Source organism: Notamacropus eugenii, chromosome 5 (genome assembly GCF_028372415.1).
Source record: "Notamacropus eugenii isolate mMacEug1 chromosome 5, mMacEug1.pri_v2, whole genome shotgun sequence".
Taxonomy (NCBI): Eukaryota; Metazoa; Chordata; class Mammalia; order Diprotodontia; family Macropodidae; genus Notamacropus; species Notamacropus eugenii.
In genome coordinates this window covers 81,172,357-81,184,437 of record NC_092876.1, presented here as the reverse complement: position 1 = coordinate 81,184,437, position 12,081 = coordinate 81,172,357, and the positions used below count along the sequence as shown (strand labels likewise).

At 52.1% G+C, this 12,081-nt stretch overlaps 1 protein-coding gene and 1 long non-coding RNA gene across 8 annotated transcripts in view; one reads left to right on the top strand and one right to left on the bottom strand.

Moving 5' to 3' along the window:
• Nucleotides 1-161: 161 nt before the first annotated feature.
• Nucleotides 162-3,528, bottom strand: POU3F1 (POU class 3 homeobox 1). Its single transcript, XM_072609986.1, has one exon. The coding sequence runs from the start codon at nt 3,518-3,520 to the stop codon at nt 2,180-2,182; it is 1,341 nt and encodes a 446-aa protein (XP_072466087.1). The 5' UTR covers nt 3,521-3,528; the 3' UTR covers nt 162-2,179.
• Nucleotides 3,529-3,778: 250 nt separating this feature from the next.
• LOC140504694 (uncharacterized) overlaps nt 3,779-12,081 on the top strand; it is a 78,934-nt gene continuing 70,631 nt past the window's right edge. Inside the window, exons 1-2 of one of the 7 annotated variants that reach the window (XR_011967208.1) lie at nt 3,779-4,553; nt 6,794-6,860. This is a non-coding gene — a long non-coding RNA (uncharacterized lncRNA). Of the gene's footprint in view, nt 4,554-6,712; nt 6,861-12,081 lie in introns of all 7 variants that reach the window. The other 6 variants (XR_011967205.1, XR_011967206.1, XR_011967203.1 and 3 more) reach the window with 6 other exon arrangements.

Genomic DNA, 12,081 nt, shown 5'->3' with positions numbered 1-12,081 from the left:
GAGGTTGAGGACTTTCTGGAAATAAACCACAAGTCCTCTGATTATGGATCCTATCATGTGGACATTGGAATGACACCCCCATCCCAGTTTCAGTTTCATTCCCATGGTACCCATGCCACCCATTCCAGCCCCTACTACAGCAAAGAGGACAGGACACATCCATGGGGTACATGTTTTATGAGTAATAAAATATTTACTATAACATAAATATAAAGGGGGGAACTTCCCAGTCTACAATTTTTAGAAATTAAAATACAAACAGAATGCACCGAAATGCTTTCCAAAAAATTAATAAAAATAATAAAATTAAACTTTAAACTGTAACAAACAGACCTAGAACTGGGGGAAGGGTGTGGGGTGGGAAAGGAAGGGAAGGAGGGGAAGTTCCAGACACATCCAGAAAATAAATAGGACCGGTCAGAAATCCGGAAATCATATTAAAATATCCTCTTCAGATTAGGCAGCGTACAAAATTCTCTAGGATGGAAAACCCCAAGCCCCCAAGATAAGCTCAGCACAGCGGATTCCTCCTTTTCCTCTAACCACTGGCCTGTGCATACACATCTCACATATTTACAGGGCTAGAGCCTCCCCAAAACGCTCCAAGCGGGACTGGACTTTTTCCCAGCTTCCCCTGGGCTCCCGGACCCCCAGACTTGCATCTGGGAGGGGAAGAGCTAAAGGGGGCAGAGAGTGGAGGGGAGTCTGGGATAGGAAGACTGGGGAGGGGGGCTGTTTCTGTCGCTGGGTTTAAAAATAATAATTGGGTTCTAACTTTTCCAAAAAGTGTTTTCAAAATGGGATGGAGACAAAGGGGCCCCCGGATGGTTGTGGGGATACCGAGGGGCTGAAGTCCTTCTGTCCTCAGCCCTCTGAGTCTCCCTGAAGGGGTGAGGGAGGGGAATGAGAGGACCCCCCGCCACCTGCAAGGGTGTAGAAAGATGCGGGTTCGGATAAAACGAAACAGAAAGCATCCCCGGGGTTTGGGGATTTCGATCCATCTTTTTTGTTTTCGGTTTTCTGGGGTGAAGTGGGGGAGTGTGAGAATAGATAGGACTAGATGAAAGCTTTGGCTACTTCCTGTGTGACAGACACACAGACTCGGCTCTCCTCTCCCGGGCTCCCCCGCCTGCTGCGCCCTCCCGCCCGCGCCCGTCGAGAGCCCCGATAAATACAGTAAACAGCGATTTAAATTAAGGACCCGAGCGGAGTTTGGCAAACCAAAAACGAAGAACGTCTCAACGAATAAATAAGAACATAACATTAAAAAAAACCCCACCCCAAACAACACCCACTAACCAGGAGGATGGGGGAGAGAGGGGTCAAGATTTGGGAAGGAAAAGAGGCGAAGGGGAGAAAATAAGGTCCCCTCCCTCCACACCCCGCTTCTCCCCGTAGGTGCGTGAATTTCCCCGGGCATTAACCCCGTAGGGACCTCGCTACCCCCGGGACCCCACCTGGGGAGGTTCCTCAGCCTGACTGTGCCTGCGTAAGGGAGAGTGAGTATACGTTTATGAAGGTCGCCGACTGTGTATGTGTTTGTGCGTGTGACTGCAAGTGTGAATGTGTCCCTAAGTGTGCCTGAAAGCGTGTCCGTGTGACAAAGTATGTGTACTTGCGTGTGTGCATCGAGCGCCCTCTCCTCTGCCCCTCTCCCCGGGATGCCCCTGCCCCCTAATCGCGTTACCTGTCGCTGCTGGGAGGACGCTGCCGGGATCCCGCCCGGAACAGCCGGGGGAAGGGAGGGAGGGAAGGGATGGGTGAGCGGCCGCCTGCCTGGGAGTCTGGGGGACTAGGGCTGCCAGGAGTGGGATGGATGGAGGTGGCGGTCCGCGGGTAGGCTGGCGAGTTGTCTAAGTCCGCTCGGGGTCTCGGCTCCTCTCGGTTCCCGCCCAGGCTCCGCCGCCAGTCCGCCATCTCCGAGCCAATTTCTGGTCCTCGTCCATCTGGTTTGGGGTCGCGTTATTTATTTATTTTTTAAAGTCTCTTTTCCTTTTTTAAAATTGTAAAATCCAAACAAACAAAAAGTCCTGTCCGCGTGGGCTGCGGGCGGGATCAGCCCCCGATTGTCCTCTAGGTCTCGCTGTCTCGGGGGCCGCTCCCTTTTTTGGGGGGGTGTTGGCACGGTGGGCAGAGGAGAAGGAAGGGGCTCGAGTCCGGGCCCCGCAGGGTGAGGGGGTCACTGCACGGATCCTTGCAGTGTGTGGTGGTGGTGATGGTGCAGCGGGGCAGGCGGTGGAGGCGGCGGGGCGGAGGGCGGCGAGGCGCCCCCACCTCCGGCCCCAGGGGGTCCCAGCTCACCTGGCGCATACACGTCGTCCATAGGGGGGTGGCCGGCGCCAGCGGCCGGGGTCATGCGCTTCTCCTTTTGCCGCCGGTTGCAGAACCAGACGCGTACCACCTCCTTCTCCAGTTGCAGGCTGTCTGCCAGGCCCGTGATCTCATGAGCCGACGGCTTGGGGCACTTAAGGAAGTGGCTCTCCAGAGCTCCCTTGACGCCCACCTCGATGGACGTGCGCTTCTTGCGTTTGCGTCCCTGCGCGGCGATCTTGTCCAGGTTGGTGGGGCTGCCGGTGGAAGAGTCGGTCTCCTCTAGCCACTTGTTCAACAGCGGCTTCAATTTACACATGTTCTTGAAGCTGAGCTGCAGGGCCTCGAAGCGGCAGATGGTGGTCTGCGAGAAGACGTTCCCGTAGAGGGTGCCCAGCGCGAGCCCCACGTCGGCCTGCGTGAAGCCCAGTTTGATGCGCCTCTGTTTGAACTGCTTGGCGAACTGCTCCAGGTCGTCGGAGCTCGGAGCGTCCTCATCCGAGTGCTCCCCGACCGAGGAGGAGCCGCCGCCACCCGCGCCCGGGTGCAGGTGACCCGCATGGAGCCCACCCGCATGTCCATGTCCATGTCCACCCAGGTGGGGCGGTGGCGACGGCTCCAGCTGCGCCTCGTGTCCGTCTTCGTGCAGCCCGTGGTGCAGGCCGGGCCCCGCGCCGCCCCCGCCAGCCGCTAGCATCCCCGCGAGGCCCCCGCCCCCAGCGGCTCCGGGGTACGCGGCTGCTTGCGCATAGAGCCCAAGAGGCTGGGGTTGATGACCCCCACCCGCCCCGGGTGACGGGGACATGGCCGGGCCTAGGTGGTGAGGTGTCCCGCCTTGAGCCCACGCCGCTCCCGCATGGGCCGCCCCCTGGTGCACCAGCCGCGCGTGGAAGCCTCCGCCGTCGTCCCCGCGGCTGCCGCCTCCACCCTTCCCGTGGTCCAAGTGGGGGCCACTCGCCCAGTCGCCCCCGCCGCCGCCGCCCGTAGGTAGCCACTGGTGATGGGCCAGGCCCACGGGGTGCCCCGCGCTTGCTCCCAGCCACTCGTGGTGCATCAGCTTCTGCACCTCGCGGTACGCGGCCCCCGCGTGGAGTCTTTCGGCCGCTGCTGCCGCGGCCGCCGCCGCAGCTGCGTCCGGGTGCATGAGCGGCCCGGCGCCCCCGGCCCCGCCGCCCGGGCCCCGCGGCAGGTACTGCGCGGTGGTGGCCATGCCGCCACCGCCGCCGCCGCCGCCGCTGCTGCTCCGTCTGCGGGCCCCGCCGCCGCGCTCCGCCGGCTTAAAGCCGGGACCCGCTCTGTACTCTGGAGCCCCACCCCTCCTCCTTCTTATTGGCTGGTGGCAGACACGCCTCCCGTTCCCCCCCAAAGCCCTTGGCTGATGCCCCCCTTCTTTCCTCTCGGCTGTCGGCCGGGCCCCGGCCTCCCCCTCACCATTGGCCTCCGGTTCCGGATGGTCCCGCGTGCTGGTCCCGCTGATTGGCCGCAGGGGGTTCATTCACCACCTCCCCCTAGTTCCCTACCCCCCCGGTTCCCCGCACCTAACACTCACACTCACGCCCCCGGGGGCGCGGCCGCCACGTGGGAGAGAGGCGCGGGGGTGGCCTGGGGACCGCACCCGCTTTTCTCTCCCCACTCCCTGCGTGGGCCCTGCTTCCCGCAGACAGTGGGGACCCCAGCATAGGCCCACGGCCATGAGCAACGAGGCCGGGAGAGTACAGATAACTCTTTCTGGGCAAGGCAGGAGAGTCTCTCTCTCTCGGTTCCCCTGTCCAGGGGATCAGGGCTGGCTCTGGGAGGCGCTCAGGTTCCCCCAGAAGCTGCTCAGCCCCGCGGCTCCTCCTCTCCGAGAGGCCGTTGCCCTGCTCCGGGACTGGTCCTCCCCATGCCATCTCGAGTCCCTGCAGTGCTGAGCTGAGAGGTAGAACTGCGGTCCGGTTCCTGCGCCCCCGGCTCGGGATCGGGGCTTGTGGTGGGCTTGGTTCCGCTTTGCCCATCCCCGCCTGACCCGCGGTCTCCTTTCCTGAGGGCCCACCCATCTCGATCCTCGGCCGCTCCAATTCCAATTTGGGGCCTCTGGTTCCCCAGAAAAGGCGAGGCAGTCAGACCGGGAGGGTGCAAAGCGCAGGGAGCCGGAGCTTTGTGCCAGACAGAGACAGAACGGGGGTTTCCAGGCCCGACCGGGTAGGGCTGGGGCTCGATCTCCTCCGTCTCTCGACGAAGTCAGCCCCAGCGCTGCAGCCCAGGTGAGTACCGAGCCGCTTGTCCCCAGTAAAGAAGCCACTGTCCCAAGCCTCTTTGGTCTCCTTTCATTCTTTTCCCACTTACTACTAGCGGGAAAGTAACTGGTGTCAGGGAGGGGTTCGGACTAGAGACCAGCCCCCGTGTTTTTCCCTGGGATAATGTCATCGGGCCTTCCGAAGGGGCAAGTTAGGGTGTGGGGGTGGGGGTGGGACTCGTTGCCATGGGAATAGGCCAGGTACTTAGACTTCTCCCTCTCTGGCCTGGCCCGCTCGGGGCTCTCTGGAAGCTGCTCCCAGCTCCACTTCCCCACTGGGCCTGACAGGCTCAGTGACTAGGGTCACAGTCAGGTCACTGCCCCCTCCCCCTCTCCCAAGGAGACATTGTACAGCCTGGCAGGAGGGGAGGGTTGAGGAGGGGGTTTGTTGGTTGGGCAAACCTTCTGGGGAGCTGTCCAGCCTGTTCTCTCTGGAAGTCTGGCTAAGCTCTGTCAGAGAAACCTTAGAAACCTTCTCACTCTTGTTCCTACCATTTCTGTGGGTCGGAGGTCCTGGGTCTTCAGCAGGCTATGTCCTGAGAGCAGGACAAGAAAGAAAGGAAAGGCACCGACATCTTGGTACACCTTCCCCTCAAACCCATCAGGGTTAGACAGTTACAGTCAGGCCCCGACTTAGGTACTCTGAGGCTCACTCCAGAATTAATGCAATAGAAACTAAGGGCAGATGAAGGGCCCTGGACAGAGCGTCAGCTATAACAGAGTCCTCGGAAGGTTTATGATGTTCTTATTTCATGGAGGGAAGGCAGAGGCTTCAGAAGGGGCTCAGATCTCCAGAAACCCAAGCTTTCTAGCTGCCCGTCCTCATCCATCTTTTCCTTAGTTACTTCATTCACCAGTATCTTGTCTTTTCCCAGCTCTGAGATTATAGCCAGAGAAATCTCTGATCCCTAGGGATCCCAGGGTGTTTGCTCTATGTGTATGTGAATGCTATATGGGCTGGCAGAGGGGACTGATCTCTCTTCTGCCATTGAAATTCCTTTTCTCTCCCCCTCCTTTTTCCTTTCTTCTCTCTTTTTTTTTTCTTCTCCCCTCTTTCACTCCCCCATTACTTTTTCCCTTAGGCTTCTGTTTGTGAATTGAGGCTGGGCTTCAGAGTGAGGTGAGTGGGGGCTTTGTATCATCAGGCAACCTATACTAAAGATGCTTGGCAATGCCCATCTGAGCAAGTGGTCAACTAAGCATTAATCAGGTCTCAAGGCAGCTAGGTGGTGCAGTGGATAGAGCACCAGTGCAGGAGTCAGGAGGACCTGAGTTCAAATCTCACCTCAGACACTCACTAGCTGTGTGACCTTGGGCAAGTCACTTAACCCCACTTGCCTCATCCTGGGTCATCTCCAGTCATCCTGTTGAATATCTGGTCACTGGATTCAAATGGCTCTGGAGGAGAAGTGAGACTGGTGACCTGCACAGCCCTCCCTCACTCAAAACAAAGTCAAGTGCAAGTCATGTCATTATTTCTCTGATAACATGGTCTTCTTCAACAATGAAGGACGAACACACACACAATCAGGTCTCAGTTTCATGTAGTGGTAGTAGAATGAGTATAGGCCTTGAGTCAAGAGACCTAAATGGGGATTCCCCTCTGCTACTTACTACTGTTTTGAATTCCTACCCCTTTCTGATCCAACTGCTTCATCTATAAACTTGATGATATCCAAGATTATCTGTAGTTTATCTCTAGTTCTGTCATTCTTTGAGTTCTGAGCTCAAGTTGTCATCTCTGGGCCTTAGTTTTCTCATCCTTAAAAATAGGTATAACAATAATACTTGCACTGCTTATCTTTCAGAGTTTTCTGAAAATCTTTTTATAAAACATAAAATGCTATAGATATAGGAACTATTCTTCTTTTTCTTTTCTCTGGAGATTCCCAAGTGAGTTAGGGAAGCATTGACCATTCTGAGAGTCATCCGTGACACAGATAGATTTCTCAGATAGTGACTGAACTCTGTGAAGACCTTCAGAGGAGTCTTCTATACTTCCTGTAGGTGACAGACAGTAGGTGACAGACACTTTGGCTACTCCACCTCCCTATTGAGGACAGATTCCCAGTCGTTCCCTGTCACCACCCATAGTTTTAGGGATTACTCTCTTTGTCTCTACCATAGGCTCTTAATGTGGCTAAGTCTGAGAAACTTGAGGCCTCCAGGATTGCCATGAAATGCTTCCCAAATGTCTTCTCACTTCAGGCTGTCAGATGGCTGCGCTCCTGAGGCCTTGCCCTTTTGAAGATATGAGGCAGACCCCTTCTGCTGGGTAAGTTTGTTCTTTTTACCTTTCAAAAGGCTTCTCCCCTCTGCCCTGATTCTTTTCCTTTGGACCAGGAAATCAAGATTCACAGCCTAGGTGACAGAAAAGAACCTGGTGTTTGGGGGACAGGAGTCACAGGTGCTAGTCCTAGCCTTGACACTAATGTCCCAACCAGGGTGAACTTGAACTATTGCTTTGAGGTTATCAGCTTCCCTATTTGTAAAACAAAGGAATTAGATATCCAAATGGTTTCCAGGAAGAAAAAAAGTTTCAGTGACAGGAAAACATAGGTGATCAAACCCATCCAGTCTTCCTTGGTCTGGGGGTGGGGTGGGGAGGAAAACAACCCAAAAGCACTGAATCTTTAAATGGACAGTGATTGTTGTTCTGTCTGAATGGAATCTGAGTTCCACTTGAGTGTCATTTAATGCAGTAGTTAGATCATAGCAGTTAGAGCCAAAAGGATTCCTACAGATGAGAAAACTAAGATTCAGAGAGGTTATTGTCCAAGGTCACATAGTAAGCAGCGATGATGGGATGAGAATCCAGATCCTTTGAGGAGTTGAGCACTTTGGGGAGCTAAGAACCACTGGACTAGGGAGGTCTCTCAAATTTTTTCCAGTTCTAAAAGCCTGAGAAAGCTTGCTCTCACTCAGCAACTCTGAATCCTGCCTTCAACCCAGTACTGCATTGTTGACTGTAAACTCAACACTGATTTCTTGTTGGGACAGAAATCTTCTGGTAATATAACAAGTGTTTAAAAGCAGTGTAGCACTTATTTGCCTTTGGCATCAGCAGCAAATGTGGGGACCTCTCCAGTCCATGAGCCTTTAAGCAAGAGCTTGTCGTCACGTAGTGATCACCATTGGGGGCCGTTGCCATTAGCTGCTGTGGGCAAAGTTTGGGGAGAGGAAAAAATCCCTCCTGAATCATCACTGTGGGTTTTGTATATCAAGTGATACTTAGATTCAGGCTCAGCCATTAGTGAGTAACTACCTAGGCTGTGACTTAGCACCAGATACCACCCCAGCTATTTCCATCCTCAGGGGCAAAAAGGATTCTACTTCAAACCTTTGGGGACTGGGTGGGGCTTAGAAGTGAAGTAAGTCTCTGATGGGGACTTCCAGGAAAAAGTCACATTTGCTTTTTCTGTTTTGGTATTTCAAGATCTGGACACTAGTTCACATTTATTTTTTTGGGGGGGCCTTATTTTTTCCATCTGTCAAATGAGAGGGTTAAACTAGGCTGTCTCTAGGATCTCTTCCAATTCTGAAATTCTTAGGCACCTTTCAGCTCACAGTCTCTGTTCTCCATGCTAGAATTTTGGAGTCTAATACTTTCCAGCTCTGATATTTATTGTTTGATGTTCCAGGGTCCCTTCTTGTTCTAGTAGTCTATGTTCTAACCTATTTGGCTACTTTAGTTGGAGAACATTTTCTTAGATCTGTGCTGCCTGTAGAAGCTGATGATACATGGAAAAGGGCGGTATTGAAGCTGTATTTCCTACCCCAGTGTCACCCAGCTACCTTAGCCAGGCTTCAGTCTTGTGCTAGAACATCACCTGCAGACCATTAGAGCTGGAAGAGATGTGGAAGACAGAAAATAGAATTTTTTTTTTCAGGATAAAAAGTAAAAATCATTCCTCTGTTTTGGAATTTCAAGATTTGGAACACCAATGATTAGGATTTATTTTTCAAGTCAAAATTCTTTCCAATTTGGATTTGGAGGTTTCAAGCCATAGCACTGAACCGCCTCTGGCATTGGAATCTAGATCAGCAAGGACTTAACCAGTGTAAGCTTGGTTCAAAGCAGATTCTCTGTTCAGAGTTAATGGAGGCAGAGAGAAGAATTCCCTTCTTGGCTGGAGCTCAACCCTTCCTCTCTCTCCACCCCCCCACCCCCCCCAGGTAATAATACTCCAGCTTCCATTTTCAGGAGTACTTCATGGTTACAGCTCACTTTCCCATCCATTCTCAGTCAAATGAGGTCACTGGACTGGATGAGCTCTATGCTTCTTTGAAACTCATCTGATCTCACCTGATCCTTACAACAGCTTTGGGAGACAGTCAGGACAGAATATTATTGAGGATGGAGTATTATCCATGTTTGGCACATGAGGAAACTAAGGGAAAGTGACTTGCCTAAGGTGACAGACACACCGAGCCAAGGATGGATCTGGGAAACAAATGCAAGGCTTTTGCTTTTTCCCCTCCCCCTTCCCCCAACTGAATATATATTTTTTCTCCTGCACAACACTGGCCCTCAGGCAGGCAGGCAGATCCATGCCGATGAGTACACAGACCCCAAAGATGCAGTCAGAAATAGATACACATGCACAGATACACAGAGATCAGACAGATATGTGCAGACCCTTCATGGACACATACAGGCACTAACACACGCAGAAGCAAGAATGTACACAGTCAGCCTCCCTGCAGCAGACAGAGCCAGAGCAGGCATATAGAGATGGAAGCAGAATTCCTCTTGGTGCAACCAAGAGTGGATACAGATAGAGGCACAGATAGGCACCTATGCGCGTGACACACACACACACACACACACACACACACACACACACACACAAACAGACATACTAAAGCACACCAGGCCAAGGGGAAGCTTGCTCTGAAATGTCTGATGGCTACCCAGGTCAGGGTACTTGTGGTGTGACACTGTGTCCAAAGTTATATCCCCAGGGGGGGAAAAGGCTCCTCTTCCTCCCCAAGCCCATGCTTTTTTCCATTGTTTCCAGAGAGCGTTCCTGCCAGAGCAGCTCTAGTCTGTCTTCCTTCCCCCCCTTCCTCCCATCCCCTTTCTCTTTTTTAGGGCTCCCCTTCACATCAGTCAATCTGTCCCCCTCCCCCTTCCCCTCCTCCAACTCCCATGCTGGGGGCTTTCCCAGCATAGCTGCCTGCCTACTCTGGCCCAGAATGAGTCCGGCCTACCCAAACTCCTGCCTCATTTGACACAGGTCACTGATCGTCCAGCAGATGGGCCTGTCTCTGTGGGGGGTCTCAGGAGGGAGGCGGGGCTGTCTGGGGAAGGGGCAGGATGGGGAGGGGCTGACAAGAAGGAGGGCTTGGAGATAGGGTAGGAGAGGGGAGGGGAGTCCTGCAGGCCTCTGTCAGGGTTGTAGAGGGCAGTGTATTCACACAGTTCCACATACATATTAGAACAGATGCAAACACAACCACACATATTACATCCAGCAGTCTGTTCATTATCCCAGAGATCAGACATAGCCACACACATACAAGCTACCTTGACTTCCACATGTTAATATATACATAGATTGGGCCATAGCTACTGAGCACAAAGAAAACCACAGAAATGTCACAGTCACACAGAAACCACACACAACCACACGTAAGTGTAGCTAGGCAGAAATCACACACAACCATACAGCCCACACATGACAACATGCCTATGAGCAGTTACATATATGCATGAATATTATGATATAGATCTATACCTCCTAGTTGCAGATACTAGTCAGAGAGCCCACATCCATGAAAACACATGAAAACACCAGGGCCCTGACTGGGTGGACATACTGTGAATGGAAGGCCAGGGGCTTTCTATTGTTCCAGGTTTGTTAGAGGCAGCTGGGATGAGGGGAGTTTTTATCTTATGACTGCTCATCCTGGAGCGTGGGAGGGGGCATAGCTCTGTCTCAGACCCTTCAATCAGGAGACTGCCAGACCTTAGCTGGTCAGTTATAAGACCCCCACAAGGTCTGTGAGAGAAAGAGACCAAGGAGAAGTTCTGGCCACAAGGGGATAGGACCAGAGATGGTCAGAGTGGGAAGAGATAGTAGAAATCTCTGAGTCCTGTCCTGTCTCCTTTACACCCCCTTTATAGAAGGAGACACTGAAGTTCAGAAGGAAGGGGTGTGCTAATATAATAGATCTGTTCATGCCCTGTGACCTTGAGGTCACTCTGTCATGAAGTGGCTGAGTAGAGATTCAAACCCAGGACTTTTGAGTCTTTCTCCACCCTACCAGTCTGTAACTGAATGCTGGGTTAAATAAATCACTTTTCAACTCATATATTTCACCTAGGAAGGGACCTTTAGATACTTCTGAGCAAAATTGCCTCATTTTACCGATAGAGAAATTGAAACACGTGCTAAGTAAATTGACTGGGGTCATATACACGGTAAGTATATGAAGTGGGATTTAAACCCGGATCTTCCAAGGTAATTCCAAGTCCACTGCCCTGTCTACTAGACTGATTTTTCTCATTATACCATTTTGCTCTTAATTCTAAATTCTATGACTTCTCAGCATTTCTGAGTGCAAAGTCTGTCTTCTTCATGAAGCCTGTGTGTGTGTGTAGGGCAGGAATAACAAATGATCAAATTCAGGGCAGGTCTATTTGGAAAGGCTCCCTGGGAGGAGTCAGCTTTGGGGTCCTAGCCCTGGCCTGCTCTTTACTGTCCCAGGTGGCATGATGTCCCATCAGAGAATCCCATCTGGCTTGAGGAATATGAAAGGGGTTGAGACTAAGGCTAGTGGAGGCCCGTTAAAATCACAGTGCTTTTCTGGCTAGGAACCCCATTTTTGTGGACACCCATTTGGTGTCTGAGGGCAAGTGCTGACCTGTTCGTCTGTTTCTGCATCCATCCATTCTATTTTATATTCTTAACTATAGAGAAGCCTTAGGTTTATTTCTTAATAAATCCTTAAGTCAAGAGACTTGGTGGATAGAGTGCTAGATCTGGAGTCAGAGAGTCCTGAGTTCAAATTTAGCCTCCGATACTTACTAGCTTGGAGACCTTGGGCAAGTCACGTAATCTGTTTCCTCCTAAAATGGGGATAATAATAGTACCTATTTACCCGAGTACTTGTGAGGATAAATGAAACGATATCTATAAGGTGCTGGCTAAATAGTGCTATATAAATGCCATTGGTACTATTATTTCTGGTTTGTTCCTAACTTTCTGTATGACTTCAGAGTAACTAAAAGTCTCTTTGTCTCTGAGCCTCAGTTTCCTTACCTGCAAAATGGGTGGAATCATTTCTACCTTGCCTTTCCAGTTTGTTAGAGAGATTGAAAAGAGAGGGTGATATTTCCACCCAAGTACTGTCATTAGAGCTGGACAGAACTCTCCCTTCCTCCTCCTTCCCCACCTTAGGCTTGGGATGCAGAGGCCATTTGGGTCAGAGGGAAAAGCCTTTCCTTAGGAAGTCACCCTTGCTTCCCTTCCCCCATATGCTGTCCTAGG